This window comes from Salvia miltiorrhiza, chromosome 4 (assembly GCF_028751815.1).
Source record: "Salvia miltiorrhiza cultivar Shanhuang (shh) chromosome 4, IMPLAD_Smil_shh, whole genome shotgun sequence".
Classification (NCBI taxonomy): domain Eukaryota; kingdom Viridiplantae; phylum Streptophyta; class Magnoliopsida; order Lamiales; family Lamiaceae; genus Salvia; species Salvia miltiorrhiza.
Window position 1 is genome coordinate 3,396,799 of NC_080390.1, and position 19,022 is coordinate 3,415,820.

The 19,022-nt window shown below is 40.1% G+C and overlaps 2 protein-coding genes across 2 annotated transcripts; both read right to left on the bottom strand.

The window, feature by feature from the left end:
* Positions 1 to 13,434: 13,434 nt before the first annotated feature.
* LOC131021153 (glycine-rich protein DOT1-like) lies at positions 13,435 to 16,783 on the bottom strand. The gene is made up of 2 exons (XM_057950244.1): positions 16,441 to 16,783; positions 13,435 to 13,508 (listed from the first exon to the last, which is right to left on the bottom strand). Exons 1-2 carry the CDS (start codon positions 16,781 to 16,783, stop codon positions 13,435 to 13,437), a joined length of 417 nt encoding a protein of 138 aa, XP_057806227.1.
* Positions 16,783 to 17,157, bottom strand: LOC131021154 (glycine-rich protein DOT1-like). The gene has a single exon (XM_057950245.1). The coding sequence runs from the start codon at positions 17,155 to 17,157 to the stop codon at positions 16,783 to 16,785; it is 375 nt and encodes a 124-aa protein (XP_057806228.1).
* Positions 17,158 to 19,022: the final 1,865 nt, after the last annotated feature.

The window sequence follows — 19,022 nt, forward strand, 5'->3', positions numbered from 1 at the left end:
ATGTATAGGACTAGTTCGTCCTCATCCTATGGTATTGAAAGCTTTGGGAGATTTTTGCAAATCTCTTTTAGCTTTTTCATACCCTCGCGATGTTCCTCCTTCCATATGAATGGAACATCTTTCTTCAGTAGAGGACTGAAGATTTTCCTATGTTCTGCAAAGTTTTTGATGAACATCCCTGCAAAGTTAACAACTCCAAGAAAGCTTTGGAGCTGTTTTTTCTCCTTGAGATCCTCTGGAAATTTTTGGACTTTTTCCACAATATGATCTTACAGAATTATCCAGTCTCATCGATCTCGATTCCCATAAACTCCATCTTCTGGGTTGCCATGACTGCCTTCTTTTCAGATAGCACCAATCCTTCTTGTTGACAAACATCTGCAAAGATCTCCAGATGCCTGGCATGTTCATGAATGTTCTTTGATGCAATGTTAGGTCCGGAGGGTCTCGAATATGTGTATCGGGGGTGGGGAATACACCTATGAGCTATTTTTCTCCTCTAAAACAGAGGGATCTCGAGATAGAGATCAAAACGAAACTTTACAAGCAAACAAGACACCTGTTAACAGAAAGGAGTTTTGACCAAACAGGATTGACGACTGATACTGAAATACTCTTCAGTAAGGAGTTATCAGTTAAGTCACTCGAACTTAACTGATGCACGTTAAGGCTTCAGTCGAGTTTGCTAAGACAGAGATGTTACAAGTCTTCCTGACTATCAGAGGATAGATCAGTCAGACTGATAACATACGCAGCGAAAATAACTTTGTTTCGTAATAGCCTCGGTTGAGCACGTTGTTAGTCTTAGGTTTCTCTTTGCAGTTAATCAGAATTCAGTTTATCAAAAGTAAGAACACAAGTAAGAATGTAAAACTGAAAGCTGTAAATAACACAGAGACTTTTACGTGGTTCGGAAAACACTTCCTACATCCACGGTCGGTTGATCAGACCAACAATCCACTCCGCAAGTGTTAAACTGGTGCACTGCAAACCGAACCGTGTGCTTGCCGGGTGCACACAACCGTACCACTGAAGATTCCACTCTTCAGTACCAACACTTCACTCGCGTTGGATTTCTCACTCCTAGCACGACCTTGCACTAGGATCTCACGGAGTCAGAGTACCTTCCTGAACTCCTTTTCACTCAAACACTCGATTCTATCTCGAAGGGAGGTTTGAAATCATGCCAACTGAACTTCAAAGAACAAGCTCTTTGGAGCTAGTTTGACCTAGGCTTTTGGTGAACAGATGTTTGCCTAAGGTCTAAGAGAATTTGTGTAATCAGCGATGACTAATTTTTGGCTTTGGTATTCTCTTCATCGATTCAAGCTTTGGAGAAGTTAAGCTTTGGGCTGAGTCGCAATTTTGGCAGAGCATCACCTTGTGTTGTAGAATCGGTGAAGATTGAAGTGATCATCGAGCGCTATTTATAGGAGAGGTCTTGAATAGATCCGTTGGCGGAGAACGTCTTCAAGATTTCTTCCGTTGGAGAGCTTTTCGAATTTGGGCTGAGGCTTCAATCTTCGAGGTTCCTGTTTTGGTGATAACGGCTATGTTGAAGAGCAGGAGATGTGACGTCTCTGATAAAGTAGCCACCAAATAGGAATGACCTCTGTAGAGAGGGATGATCCTGAGATCTCTGCATTTAATGCGGCTGTACTTTTTGAGTACGTGGCTTCCTTTGAACGTTGGAAGTTCAGTCCGAGGAAGAATGTTTAACTGATACTTGACTTTAGTATCAGTCCGCTGAGTCCACGCGGCACACATTAGGTAATCAGTTCCGAACAGATTCTTCAACTGATACTTCAGTTGGTATCTTCAGTCTTCAGTCTTCAATTCTTCGTCCTTCAGTCTTCAGTCTTCAGAACCGCTAACTAAACTAGAAATGAACTCTAACACTTGAGTTCAAAAGGTTCTAGTCTATTACAATTAGGTACTATGGATTTTGGTATCATCAAAACAAGGATTATGATATTCCATAAATTTCCCAACATGCAATAAGGATATCATCAATATAAACAAACATGAATGAAGAATAATCTTTAAAAACATTATCCATCTTCCTTTGGAATATCTGAGGCGCATTGGCTAGCCCCATTGGCATGACATTCCTGACATAATGTCTTTGTGGAGTTGAGAAGGCTGTGAACTTCTTACTTCATTCCTCCATGCGAATCTCATAAAACCCCGATTTGCAATCAATTTTGAGAATACCTTTGCACTTCTGATGCAATTAATAAGGTGTTCTCTGCTTGGGATGAAATATCCATCGAACTCAAGAATGTCATTAATTTATTTGTAATTAATTACCAATCTTGGTTTTCCTCGTTTGATCTCCCCATGATTTCTTACTAGAAATCCTGGACTACTGTAAGGCGAATTCCCTGGTACGATCAATCGCAAATCAAGATACTTGATTATGCTCCTCATATCCTGTTGATCTTGAGCATTCATCAGGATTGGCCTGAACCGCACAAACTCATGCTCCTTTCCAGTTTTAACTTTCTAGGTAGCTTTGAGCTGGTTCTTGTCCCACCATGCCAAAGGATCCTCATGATAATATTTCTGGATTCTCCTTTTGACATCGGCTATGGACACCTGTTCTTCCCCAATATCTTTGTGTGATATTAAAGAGACTTTGAGGATGAATTTCTTCCTCAAAGAGGTCTGAAAATCCCTCGGCTCTGCATTTGAGCAGAACATCTCTAAACCACCGTTGGTCCTTCATTTGTGGACGCCAAAGTCTGCCTTCATCATCACCATGCTTGCTACGAAAAATGACTGGCATGGCTCGATTAAATGCTCCCTCGAGTCGCTGGATAATGATTTTGTGGTCACAGTTGGTTGTGAACACTAGCCTCCTGGCCTCATTGTCCTGTGTATATCGCTTGAAGGTTTGCAGAAAACTGTTTCCAAACAATATATCTGCTCCCGTATCATGGAAATAGATTGGTGGAGTATTGACCTTGTACCAAGGTGTTTGTCCTGCTCCGCCGATCAGTATTTCCGTCTGTTTTAATCCTTCTGATAAGAGCAAAATCTTCTTTGAGAAATCTCTTCCTGCAATTCGAGGCAGTTCTTCTTCAACGTCTGTTGGAAAGACTCTTCGATTTGCTGTACAGATTCCTGCTCCTGAATCAATGTAGGCAGCAAAATATTCTGCCTTGAATTTCTCATATAACATCCCGACCGAGATGTAAATCGAGGATGGACTTGTCATTAGATCAATAACTTTTTTTTGTCGATTGTGATCTCCATTCCTCTTCTTTTCCTTGACCATGGTGTATATTTGTCAAGGAAATTTCACCCTAGGATTAGGACGTCAGTTTCTTGTCCGGCTTTGCCCTCGATCTTGATCTCAATCTCAAAGCCTCCGATCTCCAGAATTTCGATATATCGGTTACTTTCTGGATTCCTTAAGTAATACAACGTATTGCAAGGAAACTAATTTTTCCTTTCAGTTGTATCAAATCTTGTGGAAACACTTCTCCATCCTTCTGGGCACTTGAGTTTTACCCTTATGCCTTGGACTGGTGCTTCCTGGATTGCTTTTCTCTCGTAGGAATGAGAGAAACTTCTTTCCAAAGGCCTTGATATAAGCATTTCTCCTTGGAATGACAACCTTGGTGCTCCCAATCTGAGACTTTGATTATGCTTCAGCACCTATTTGTCTTTGACCTAGATGTCGATTTCCCTAATTGCTGGGATTTTAACTCAATCCGGGCTAATTGCCTCGTCCACCTCTTTGAATATTTTCTGAGATCTTAATAAAAATTTCCCCTGAAATAAATCCGTATGATGGAAATTTGATAAGGCATACGATACTTGATAAGTAATCGAGTATGGCCTATTCCCTTTTGTCAACAGATCCTTCCTCTTGTAATCCTGATAGAGTGTCAGGGCTCTGCTGAATTTTGTATCTTGAAGATTATAAGCGATCTACGGGTATAGTTCGGTTATAATCTGCTTGGCATAGAGATTTCCTGAGAAAGCTCCCAGCACTGCATCTCTTGTATTTGTAATCCTCTTGTCGCATATTGCAATATCAATTGGTAAATCAATTCCCGTTGAAAGTGAGGATTTGATTACTAGCTGGATTGCTCCGATATGAATCCATTTCATCGTTGCTGTGACTTATGTCTTCATTTTTGCGAGATCCCTCCGCACATCTTCGGCTGGAATTAATTGGATCTCCACTTGGTTTCCTGTCAACTCTATTGGAAGCGACATTTCTCGACTAGTTGTGCCGAAGTAAATAAGATGCTTCATTTTGAATGGACTAAAGCTTTGAATAACCTGATCCAATCTTTCTCTTGAAAACCCCTGATATGATTGTATATTCAGGGTTTTGTTCTTGATCTTATCCACCATTTTTTGTTGCGGGATCAGGGAATGGCTGGTATATCCTTCCTGATCTTCTTTTTGAAAGTGGATAACTTCGTCCTCCTTAGTTTGACTCGTCTTCAGATGATCCATCAGACATGTCTGAATCTTCAGAACTGAAAATTTCTTCTTGTTCATATATACTCTCATCAATGGATATATCTTCGAACTGATATACCGGTATCAGCTCCTGGTTATAGATGGCATCTTCGATATCCGGTGTGGATTTGAATCTCTTCATCCCTCTTTTCTCGTTGTCGGAGCAGTTGGTAGAAATGTGCCTCTTTGCTCTGCACGTCCAACAGTTGCAATTCTTGAAACTTTTATTTGTTTTGGCTTGGGTACGCCTGAAAGTTTTTCTTATCGGGGGTTCGTCTTTTAGATGAAAACTGACTCCTTGATGGTTCGCTCCGTTAGCCTGATTTGTAGGAACGTGCCTTGTGTTTGGACCACATAGTTATGGGCCTCTAAGAACTCCGCCTTGTTCTTGGTTCTTTTCATAGGGTTGGTACCTATTTTTCTTCTTTTTCCTTTGATGGTACAGAAACTCGGCACCAATCTCTGTTGGAAGGTCTAGGTTGTCATACATCAATGGAGATCCTTTATTGAGCCTTCTCTATTTCTTGAGGTTTCTCTGGTCTACCGACTTCTGGCACCATTCGAACAACTTCTTGTGAACATATGACATCCTCCTTGATGCACTATCAAGTGGATATTCCCCTGGTGACACGTACTCGTTGATGAGCATTTCCCTACATGGACTTGGAAACTTTGTGAAGAAGAGGTCCCTGGCTGTCTGATCATCAACTAACCCCATATGGATATATAGGGCATAAAGGCGCAAAAATTAATCAAAAGCCTTTGGCTCTAGCACTACCAATCTTATATTGTAAAGTGCTTGTCGATATTTTTTACGCTTTTCTTCTCCTGATGCTTCGAAGAAACCCATTCCAAGAAAATGGATTTTAATCTGGTGGGCGGCATTTTGAAGGATTTCCAGAGCTGATTCTTTGGTGAACAACTCATTCTTATCCTTTGTTGATGCTCTATCCCAGAATTGTTTTGCCATTCCAGCAAAACTTACCTCGAAGATTTTGATAAATTCATTTTTATCATATTCTATCGTGGCAATCACGACTTTCATAGCTGAAGCCCAGTCATCGATGAGAACTTCCCAATCTTTAAAGCTGGCTTCATCGAGGTTGAGAATCAATCCGTATGGGTGGATTGGTTCAAATGTGGCCTTCCCTACAGGAGTGTCCTGCATCTTTGGCCGGCGTCTTTTGGTTCGTTGATAATGACTCAATTCTTCACGAGCCTCACCTCTCCTGGACGATTCTTCTTGTGGGTGCTCTGCTTTGGGCACCTCACCTCTATGGTTCATCTTTAGATCAACCATATTTAGGTTAGCAAATGATTTTGCTAACTCTTGTAGATCCTCTAATCCGATTCGATCAGTATTCATGGTTTTTCCCCTTCACGTTTTGGAATTATGTCCTCCAGCTGTAGTTCCTTGGGCGCTGCATTAAGTGGTAGCGGATATGTTGGGTCTTTGGACCATGTATTCTAAATTTTTTCGGAACATGATTTTTGCCTTTCGATGTCCTCCACCTTTTTCTGAATATCACGCAAGAGTTTCAAGATTTTCTCTTGTTTGAGTGATATTTGGCTCATCTCTATCGGTAGATCATATAGCTTGTTGCCATAATATTCCATCGTTCTTTGAATCTCCCGCAAGTTGACGTTGTCGGAATAGTTTGGCTCGATTTTTTGATAAGCTGGATAAGCTGTTCTAGCCTTGTCCTTCTGCTCTATTAGTCGTGTGATTGATGGGCGCCATTTCTTGCTCGTTCAACCGTCGTTCTGGTCTCGGCGACCCCTATAAGACGTTCATGGTAGAACTGGATACTCGTGATGATATCACGAATAATCCTACCATCTTCTCCTCGATGAATATTTATTACGAGGACTCAATTGTTCCAGTTGAGGTCGTCTAGTAGATGAGTAGTTTCTCTCTCCAATTGTTGGAGAGAATGTATACAATACATCTCGGATAATTGTCCGGATCCATAATTTTTTAATGGAGTCTCCTCCCACATAGGTTAACTATAAAATAAATTAAATATAATATAATTCATCAATAAAAATTCGCTCTGATACCATTTTAGGCGAAGCGCGGGGATGCAGTAAATTTACAAATTATAGAAAAAATTTCAGAGTTGTAATTGGATTATCTGTGTCCTTTTGCAAAATATGTGGGTTTCTATGTAAATAATGATTTTTTAAGGGGTTAAAATTTGAATTATTTGGAATTGAGTAAAAGAAGGTGTCCACTTGTCTCAATCTTAACTTGAGGGTGTAAAAAACATGGTGTAGGATATACTTTTTCCTAAATTTGATTATGTTTTACTTAATTTCAATTACATTTTTGCTCTTTTTTTTAGACAAATTTCATTTTTGCTTTTGATTGAAGGGTTTCAATCAAAAAGGGAACGCAAAAAGTTGGCAAAAAGAATAATAAAAGTATTACATGACTCACTAATTTTAGTTATATTTTACTCATTTTGATTATTTTAAGTTTTTTAGTTACATTTATTTTGATTAAAAAATTGAAAAATAAATAAAAGGAACTAAGGAAGCATAATAAATTACTAAAGTTCAAAGTTAAGGGAAAAATAAAGTAATGACAATATTGGAAAAAAAATGAACTAGTTCATTTAGTATACTCCCTCTGTCCCGCCGAACTTGAGGCGTTTCTTTTGGGCACGGGAATTAAGAAGTTGTAGATTAATGTTTTAAGTGTGTAGTATAAACTTGATAAAGTAGGAGAGAGAATGTAATAAAGTGTAGGGGTGTGCAGCGGGTCGAACCCGGACCGACCCGGACCGACCCGCCGGGTTTGTAGACCCGAAATTTTTAGAAAAACGGACCGACCCGGACCGAAACTTTTGAGCGGGCCGACCCGGGACCGGACCGAACCCGAGCAACGGGTCCGGTTCGGTCCGGGTCTGACCCGCTAATCAAACTTTTCGAATATGGAATACACATAACTCCATGACTAATTTCAGAAAAATGAGTTAAAATAAGTTAAATAAACACTACTTACCGGAGTCGGCCGTTCGGATCGTCGGCAGCAAGGATTAGGCGGCGCGACTGAGCAGGGAGCACGATCCTGTGCCGGCGAGGACAAGGCGGGACCGCGCGGGTGGACTCGCCAAACTGGAGTCTGGGCGACACAGCAAGTCAGCAACAAAGAGAACTGGAGTCTGGGCGTGTTGTTGTGCTGCGCAGCTACGGGAGTCGCGGGCTAGACTGGAGTCGGGATCGGTCCGGGCGTCGGGCGGGGCGGCCGGCTGGTTGAGTGGGACTGGGGTGGCAGAGAGCAGCGGCAGCTAGGATTGGGTTTGAGTGGGTACTGGTAGGGATGCACGCGATAGGGTTTATGGAGAATAAATGATTTCAGACTTAGTTTCTTTAGGATTAGTTTAGATATGAATTTTAAACTTTATTAATATTATTTTAAATATTAAATATATAAAAAAATAATTAATTTATTAATAGATGGGTCGGTCTGGGTTCGACGGGTTTGACCGGGTTTCGACCCGGACCGACCCGGGAAATTTTCGGTCCATGAAAACAGACCCGGCCCGGACCATACATAGCTCTTGGGTCGGCTCGGTCCGGACCGAACCCGTCGGTCCGGGCGGGTCCGGCGGGTTCGGTTTGGGTCTGCACACCCCTAATAAAGTGATAAAGTAGAAGAGAGAAAGTAATAAGGAGTGCAATTAGTTTTGTAAATTAGTGCTTTAAATTGCCTAATTTTTGCCAAAAACGGAAATGGCTCAAGCTCGGTGGGACAACCCAAAAAAGAATACGACTCAAGCTTGGTGGGACAACCCAAAAAAGAATACGACTCAAGCTCGGTGGGGCGGAGGGAGTATGATTTATATGTTTTCTTCTTTTTACATGAGTTTTTGTATTTCTTTTGGTCCTAAAGTCAAAATGATTTAGATATTTTTTATTTAAAATAATAAATCACATGATTTCATTATAGATGTTTTCAACAATTTAATCAGTAATCTTGATTTATTTCTTTTTTTTTTCACTTATAAATAAAGTAAGACATATTATGTTTGAATTATTAATTTTTTTTAAAAAAAATACTTAATTTCATTATCATTTATATTTAACTACTTCTAATTAGCGTTCAGATGGGGTCCAGCGGCGCAGTAGCGTGCTCGAGTTCAACGGCGACCGAAACTAAACGGAGATAAGGGAGATGGGGGTCGGGGGACCAGGGCTCGAGAGGGAGTTGGTAGCGCCCTTGCCGTAGCCAAGGAAGCGGGACGCCGAAAATGGCGATGGACGAATCGACACTTGAGATGGTTGTCTGCTTTGAAATTAAAAAAAAATAATAATTAAAGAACTAAAAAGCGGAAGATACCGTTAATCTTGTAGATTTAATTGCACCAATTTTTGAACTTCAGGGGCTTATTTAATCCTATATATAAATAAAAAAAAAGTGTGTGTAAACAAATTTATCTGAACTATATTAAAACAATAATTCATATTTTCAAATTGATTTCAAATCGATTTCAAATTAAATTAGTGACAGTTTTATAATTATAATAATCAAGAAGTGAAAATTATACACCTAAAATTTATTAAGCTTTCAACGGTTTCTTTTCATCCAATTCTACATAATTTCGCTACAAATTAGAATTTTTTGTATTTCTTTTTGTTTTTCTTTTCTCATTTTTTTGTTTACATTTTTTCAAAAATTATGCACTTTCGATAATAAAAAAAATATTCAATATACATATCGAATTAAAGATCGTGACGAAAACTTTAATTTGACATATAGAATATAAAAAATAGATTTAAAATAAAAAAATTATACTCCCTCCGTCCAATATATCGTTTCTACTTTTGCCATTTAGGTCTGTCCATAATATAATTTTCACTTCCATTTATAGCAGTAGGGTCCACAAACTCCACTCACAATAATAATGAGACTTAACCTCCACTCACAACAATACTCACTACTATCCACTACTTTTCTAAAATATGTAACGTCCACAATGTGAAATCAATATCGGGGACGGAGGGAGTAAAAGTTTAAAATTTTAAATTAAATTATTTTTCTCTCTCCTCTCTCCTCTCTCTCTCTCTCTCTCTCTCTCTCTCTCTCTCTATATATATATATATATATATATATATCTTATTATATTATACTCTCTTCGTCCCCCAAATAACTTTCTAGTAGGGGCCGACACGGATTTTAAAGTAACTTTGTGGAATGTATTGGTAGTGGATTTTTTTTTTGGTTATAATTAGTATTGAAACTGGTGAAAATATGTTATAATTAATTTTGAGAATGGTAAAAGGTGAAAAGTAAGAATAAATAAATACTATTAGTTGTTGGGGAATGTCCTAAAATGAATAGGAAGTTATTTGGGGGATGCATGGAGCAATAAAATCATGTACTTTCAAACTTGATTTTTCATTATTTTAAATAAAATTGTGCACTTTCTAAGTCCTTTTTCCAATATTTTTGTTATTTGTGAAAAAATTTGTGGTGTTAATTTTCATGGTAGCGTAATTATTTTAATTTTATTATGAAAGTATATGTATTACTACTTTTTATCATTAATTAGTTTTTGTTTTAATTAGTTTCTATCATGAATTTAAAGATAAATAAACTTATCAAAAATTAATACATAGTATTTAGATTATATATATATATATATAGGGGCGCGCTCCAGTGAGACCCCCTATTTTTCGTGTAACATGAGTACAATGAATAAGACATATAATACTAATGAACAAAACGTATATCTAATGAACAAGATGAATATATTGATGAAAAATAAAATTTAAAAAATTCGTAATGAATAAAACATATATACTAATGAACAGGGCCGTATATACTGATGAACAATGCAGTATATACTGATGAATAACAAAATTTAAAATATTCTGCTCCCTCCAGGATTCGAACCCTGCGAAAAAAAATCACCCTCCAGATACAATATCAGCCATAGGATTGATAAAATAAACGCATCAGATTGTGCCTTAGATCTCACTAAAATTAGGGGGTCTCATTGGAGCGGCCCCCTATATATATATATATATATATATATATATATATATATATATATATATATATAGGGGCGCGCTCCAGTGAGACCCTCTATTTTTAGTGAAACACTAGGACAATGAATAAGACATATAATACTAATGAACAAAACTTATACCTAACGAACAAGATGTATATACTGGTGAAAAACAAAATTTAAAAAATTGTTAATGAATAAGACATATATACTGATGAACAAGGCAGTATATACTGATGAACAATGCAGTATATACTAATGAATAATAAAATTTAAAACATTTTGCTCCCTCCAGGATTCGAACCCTGCAAAAAAAAAATCTCCCTCCAGATACAATATCAGCCATAGGATTGATAAAATAAACGCACCAGATCGTACCCTAGATCTCACTAAAATTAGGGGGTATATATATATATATGGAAGGGCTACCGTGAAAACACTTCTTAAAATAAAAATAAAAATAAAAATATTTTTCAATGTACGAATTTTATGTAGAACACGTATGAATTCATCCAACAGGGTTACGAATTGTGAAAAATAAATTTTTGCTATCTTTGGGGTGAACTCAGGACCACGAATTCATCCAACAGAATTACGAATTAACCGTAGATCTTGATGATCTAAGGGCTGAAAATTGTTTATATTTTATATTTTAAGAAGTGTTTTTTATTTTAGCCCTCCCCTATATATATGTGTGTGTGTGTGTTAGCTATATATTTTTTTTAATTATAGACAGTAATAATTGACGTTAGTTCAATATTATATTTTATATTAAATCACCCATAAATCTTATGAATCTTTTAACAGAATATTCATGTGTTACCGATTAAAATTTTATCTATATCTAATATATGCAAAATTATAGACTTTTTGTAAATATTCATTATGATTATTCAGTCAATTTGTAAATTTTTATTTTTAAAAATTAATTTTATAAAATATTAAAGCTTTTATTACGTTAAGTGTCATGGTATAAACTATGAATATTGTATAATATTAAATATTTCAAAGTTTATCATGTGTTGTTGAGAAAAGAAAGATATATTTAAATCCTTATGTTTTGATGATATCAAAACCATCCAAAAGGCACACTCTAGTTGATGATGCTCCTATGATCCTAACTATCTCAGTTCCTTGTATAGCTTGACAGATCAAGAAAGCTGAAATAACTAAAGACATCATCTCGACTGAAGAAGCGTTTGACGAAAAGACTCCACACGAGTCTAGAACACGTGGAAGATGTAGACTCAACTGAAAGCTCCTAACTAAAGGAAACTGCATCAGGAATGACTGAAGAAAGAAAAGCCACATGAATAAATTCCAAGACACGCCACAGTCAATGAAGAAGTCAGAAGCATTGACTTTAAAAGAAGATGTCCTTGTACCTGAGCCAGAAAAGAGACGTTATCTTCCAACGGTAGGATTTGAAGAAGAAGATCTCCACCGACGGATCTATTCCTCAGAGACGCCTATAAATAACTTAGAAGAACTCTCAAGAAAAAGAGAAGAGAGAGAAGAGAAGATTCCGATTCAATCCTCAATGCCGAAGCTACATCAGAATATCAAATAGAGCTTAAAATTCCTTAAGCATTGAATCGATGAAGAGATGATCTAAATATTGTGAAATCAGTTTTACTGATTACCTAAACTCTGTTGTTGTAACTAGGATTTTTACTTAGATAAATAATTAGCCTAGTTACCGATTACTTGAGATTCTGTACTCAGTAATCCTAGTTGGTATATTACAATACCCCTTTTCAAATGAGCGAGAAGAGTGTTTGTAATTGAGCTTGAGACTTAGACCAAGCTCAATGGTTGTTTCGTACTAGTAAACTAAACAGTTAGGTTCCTTAGCACCCGCAAGCTCAGTGTGTAAATCCAACTCTATGAGTTGGTTGCTGTAAAGAGTTTCTTTTCAGTATAGGTTGCTTTGCACCCGTAAGCATTGCAGATAGGTTTGTGTTGCACCCATAAGCATTGTGGTTAGGTTTGCTGTGCACCCATAAGCACTAGCGAGTGATCGTCAGACTAATCATCTGGCCGTGGATGTAGGAACGTTATTTTCCGAACCACGTAAAAATCTCTTGTGTTCTTAATTGCTTTATATTCAGTACTTGCACACAACTCTGTTTCTCTAATACTGATTAACTGAAAGAGTAACTAAGGGATTCTCTGTGAAGAAAATCTTTCAAGGCTATTTCACTAAGTTTAATATTCCGCTGCTAGAGTTATAGGTTTAACTGATCAATCTTTTGATAGTTGGTTAAATAAGTAATTCTACTCTGTTTTACTTACGACTGAAGCTTTACTTGGACTGAAGTTAATTGACCAGATCAATTAACTGAAGTCACCCACTAACCTTCATTTCAGTATCAGTCGCTACCCCTTGTCATCTAAAGCGTGCATTTTCAAATCAGTCAAACTGTCTTTCAGAATAAAGGTGTTGGTTTTAAGTAACCTTATTTCGAAAATAGCGTACAGGTGTATTCCCCCCCCATACACCTGTCCTTTCAACCCTCAAGGGACCCAACAATTGGTATCAGAGCAGGTTGTTCGAAAGAACAATTTGTTTTGATCAAGTTCTACTAAACTAGATCCTGTACAAAAGGGTTGCTAAAAGATTTCAAAAGTTTTCAAAACTTTTTACAAAACTCTTCTTATGTGCTATGTGCTCTTATTTGTCTATGATCTTTGCTTATGCCATAGTTACTGATCCGCTTTTTCAGCTCTCTCTTTCTCTCCGAGATTGACTCAATGACTGAAGTCAAGAAGAAAGTCGACTCTCACTGATGATCGGATCAGTCATCAAAAAGAAATCTGTGCTCTAAAGATTTTATTTCTAATGGATTTCTCATATTATTGACATCCAGATAAGATTGTTCTAACGCTTTGAAAGGATGATCAATAATCAAGTTCAGGCCAAGGAATGAGGAAGCTAATTGCTCCAAGTTCTGTCACTCTCATTCTGCCGGAAGATGTAGCTCCAGCAGAAGTTAAGCTTCATCAAAACTGAAGAAAAATGAGCTTATCCAGAATTACTTTAGAAGACATCAGAAGTGCAACTGAAGGTTCAGAAACAAAAGTCAAATCTACCAGCTGGATCTTTCAGTCATCTAAAGCAAGTTCATCAACTGAAAGAATGTTCAGTCACCGCAACTGAACACTCCTCAGTCAAAAATCACCCCGTCATCAGTTAAGGGGGAACCAGAAGAGGTATCAACTGATTACAACATCCAGTCGACGAGTAAGTATTTGAATTTCAAATTTCCTAAGTGTTGTTGCTAAGTTGAAAGATTTATCTTTCAACTAAAAGGTGCGAATTATATACTAATATTTTTAAACCCGCCCTTTTTGCAACTTATCGGATAAAAAGATTTTCAAAATTTTTCCACTGTTCACCCATGTCAGCACATATTAACTTGTTCCACCTTTTGAGGCTACGTATTAGACTGTTGTTTAACGCGGACGCGAAAATTTTCTTAAATCAGATTTTTATTTCCAATTTAATTAATTTATAATATTTATGTGTCATATTTAGACTTTTTAATTTTATAAATTAAAGTGTTAAAAGTGAAATTCGTATTAACTTTAATATAAATTTATAGATGGAAAATTAGTTATATATCTAAAAAATACAATTTAAAAATATTATATAAATTTATTTAATTTTTGAGTTATGTTTTGTGTATGAATTACTTTCTTCGTCTTATTAATATTGATCCAAAACTTTTGGGCATGAGAAATAAGAAAAATGTGTAAATTAGTTAGAAGTTGTAGTACTCACACTTTTTGAAGAGTTAATTGTTGTATTTTAGGGGAACGAATGAGACAACCAAAAATGATAAGTAAGTTAACAATAATGAGACGGATGACGTATTCGTTTATTTATTAGCATAAATATATTTGTTGTTGTCCTTTTAACTTTATATTGTTTGTATTCTTTTTAATTTTTAATTAGTTTTGGGCTATTTAAATATGCACAATAATATAGTTTTAAAATTTAAAAGTCCAAAATTGTTATATTAAGTGTGGACTATTAATTTTGTTGTACTAATGATACAATAATTTGCGTAAAATGAGATTGACTTAAATTAAATGCTTTATAATCTGTAAATTTAATTATTATTGTACGATTATCATTAAATTTAATATTTTACTCATTGAGTTATAGTATTTTGTGTTAATTCTCCTAAATAACCAATTTGCTTAAGAAAAAGTTAATAATAGCCATAGTAATAAAAATACATTAATTCAAACCATTCTTTGTACAAATAAATTATTTTACCCTTAATAAAATTATAATAAAAAAAATATAAAATATAAAATAAAAGAAAAAATGTATAAATTTTGAAAAAAAAAAATTACTTTAACCCATACCCCAGGTTTGTATTCTTTCCCGCAATTACCCAGGCTATCGACACTTTTCCATCACCCCTTTTCTTCCTTCTCTTTTCTTATTCGTACCATCTGCGTAGGTTGCGGTCGTCGCTGGCTGCCCTTCTCCGCTAGTTTCCCCATCCGCTCCATCCATTTTTTTTTTCTTCTCTACAACTACAGTTTGGTGCCATCCCCGTCTTCCATCCTTCTGCATCATCAACCACATCCCATTTGATCCCACCACCATCCCCCTCTACCACACGCCACTCTCCTTCTTCTTTGTAATTGCAATCCAACACCCTTCGATTCCTCCGCCGTGATTTTGTTATGATTTTTGTTTAGAAAATTGATGATAGAAGACGATGGGTGCAAGCGGTGGTGAAGTAGATGTGTGCTGATGGTTGCGCGAGCTCATCCGAGTAGAGGAGTGAAGAGGAAGACGATGGGACTATGTTGGTTTTTTTTTTCCAAATTTTAATTTTTGTAAATCAATTTTAATTTTTTTTTATTTTAAATTATTGATAAATTTTAAAATACAAGGATATTTTGATAAAAGTATTTACAATCAATATATTTTTATTTTATGGTTATAATTCACTTTTGTTTAGTAAAATGATTATTTTAAACTTCGCCTTATATTTTTGTTATACAGTATTTCAAATCAAATATTAATATGTCATGGCTCATAAATCGCTCATGAAGGCATACTAGATTATTTCTTAAATACTAAGTAATTTATAATATAATGGTAAAGGTATTTGATTTAAATATTTCATATCAATACCATAAAATTCTACCAATTTTGACATATTGCTACTTACATTGTGCCAAAAGGAGCAAAATTTTGATTTATAATTATGTAAAAGTAATGAAAAAAAAGTCTTAATTATTTGGCCTAACTTTAATTAGTTAGCTATGACTTTTCTATTAAAGACAAAATTATGCTTAGTGTTAAATGTCTATATAAATCCCAACTTTGAAGAGTTTTTTGCAATTGATTGGTGGCAAGCAATCATGGAATACAAAATGTCAAATATTATATTTGTAATCTTTTTTGCATTGCTTGCTACTTCAACCAATGCAACTAAGTGTATTCCATATCCTCCAGGGTGGCCGCCATTACAATATCCTCCAGGGTTGCCGCCTCTTCCATTTGCGCCTTTTCCAAATATATTTTGCCCATCTCCACCACCACCACCACCACCACCATCACCTCCGCCTCCATCGCCGCCGCCACCACCTTCACCTCCGCCTCCATCGCCCCCGCCGCCGCCGCCGCCGTCACCTCTGCCTCCTTCACCACCACCGCCTTCCCCCCCACCCCCACGTTTGCCACCACCACCTCCACCCCGGCGTTCTCCACCACCACCACCACCGTCACCTCCGCCTCCATCGCCACCACCACCATCACCCCCACCCCCACCTCCACCATCACCTCCGCCTCCATCGCCGCCGCCTCCATCGCCGCCGCCACCACCTTCACCTCCGCCTCCATCGCCCCCGCCGCCGCCGCCGCCGTCACCTCCGCCTCCTTCACCACCGCCGCCTTCCCCCCCACCCCCACGTTTGCCACCACCACCTCCACCCCGGCGTTCTCCACCACCACCACCACCATCACCTCCACCCCCACGTTCGCCACCACCACCGTCACCCCCACCACCACCACCACCGTCACCTCCCCCTCCATCGCCACCACCACCATCACCCCCACCCCCACCCCCACCTCCACCATCACCTCCACCGCCACGTTCCCCACCACCACCCCCACCATCACCTCCGCCTCCATCGCCACCACCACCATCACCCCCACCCCCACCACCACCATCCCCTCCGCCGCCACCACCCCCCACGTTCCCCACCACCACCACCACCACGATCACCTCCGCCTCCATCTCCGCCACCACCATCACCCCCACCCCCACCTCCACGTTCTCCCCCACCACCGTCGCCCCCACCCACCACGTTCCCCACCACCACCACCACCATCACCTCCGCCTCCATCGCCACCACCACCATCACCCCCACCCCCACCTCCACCGTCACCTCCACCCCCGCGTTGTCCACCACCACCACCACCACCCCCGCCTCCATCGCCACCACCACCACTCACCCACCCCCCCCCCACCTCACCATCACCTCCACCCCCACGTTTCTCCCCCCACCACGTCACCGCCTCCGCCCCCACGTTCCCCACCACCACCATCCCCTCCGCCGCCACCACCCCCACGTTCCCCACCACCGCCACCACCTTCACCCCCCCCTCCATCGCCACCACCCCCATCACCCCACCCCCCCACCTCCCACCATCACCCCCCCCCCACCGCCACGTTCCCCACCACCACCATCCCCTCCGCCGCCACCACCACCCCGTTCCCCACCACCGCCACCACCATCACCTCCGCCTCCATCGCCACCTCCCACCCCCCCCATCACCCCCCACCCCCACCTCCACCGTCACCACCTCCACCCCACGTTCCCCACCACCACCACCACCTTCACCCCCGCCTCCATCACCACCACCCCATCACCCCCACCCCCACCTCCACCATCACCCCCCCCACGTTCTCCCCCACCACCCACCCCACGTTCCCACCACCCCACCCCACCACACCACACCTTCACCCCCGCCACCACCCCCACCCCCCTCCACCATCTCGCCCCCACCACCATCACCCCACCACCCCCCCCCACCTTCTCCCCCACTCCACCACCCCAACCCCACACCCCCCCACCCCACACGCCACCACCATCACCTCCGCCTCTCGCCACCACCACCATCACCACCCCCACCCCACCTCACCGTCCTCACCCCACGTTCCCCACCACCACCACCTCCATCACCCCCGCCTCCATCGCCACCCCCACCACCATCACCCCCACCCCCACGTTCCCCACCACCACCATCACCCTCCGCCTCCATCCCCTCCGCCGCCACCACCCACCACTTTCACCCCCACCACCATCATCCCCCACCCCCACTTCGCCGCCACCACCACCTTCACCTCCACCCCCACGTTCGCCCCACCACCGTCACCCCCACCTTCACCTGCGCCCCCTCCACCCTCACCACCACCGCCACCACCATCTCCTCCTCCGCCCTCACCACCACCGCCTTCTCCTCCACCCCCACCCCCTCCTTCACCCCCACCACCACCTTCGCCGCCACCACCGTCGCCACCGCCACCTCCACCGTCACCCCCACCCCCTCGTCCACCACCGACACACCCACCACCCCCACGTTCGCCACCACCACCGTCACCCCCACCACCTTCACCTCCGCCCCCTCCACCCTCACCACCACCGCCTTCTCCGCCACCACCATCTCCTCCACCCCCACCCCCTCCCTCACCTCCACCTCCTCCTTCTCCTCCACCCCCACGGGTATCGCCCCCGCGTCCTTCTACACCAGGGCGATCACCGCCTCGTCCTTCTACACCTCGCGGCGGCGGCGACGGAGATTAAAGTTGATATACACAAAGTTCCACCAGCACAATCTTAATCTTTTTTCACACTCTACCCTCGTTTTCGTAATCACTTCCCTTTTATGTAGCTACATAATATAATAATAAATTTGTTGAAAAACTCCCTTACTTTCACCCATTAAGCTTAACTCTTCTCCTAGAGAAAGATATCCACAATCTAGCTACGGTACCTGTCGAATGTTACACTTTTATTGGTTGTGCTAGTTTTTTCTTGTAATGATGGAAAAATAATTATTGTACATTTACTTCTGTTATACAAATAAATGAATAAATATATATGTCAAGCTACTCAAAATTAGTTGCATGGTATGGTTCATTTACTTGAATATTATATTATGTATGATATTTTTTCAGTTAGTAGCCAGATTTATAAATAGAATCAATATTATAGAATATCTATAATTATTATTTAAGATAGTCGAAAGATAGACTGACGATTGTCCTCACAAACTCGATCGAGTTTTTCCAATTTGTTTTTTCTTCACTCACATATTTTTATTTCGGAAACTTGTTAGAAGGACACCCGTCTAACTATTGCTCTAAACCAAATCATACTTAGCTTTTCATGAAATGGGCTTTTGAAAATAAAATAAAATGCACCTTATTGATTGCCCATTATGCTTTTTAATGCCCGAAATTATTAATTATCAGGACGAAATCTTCC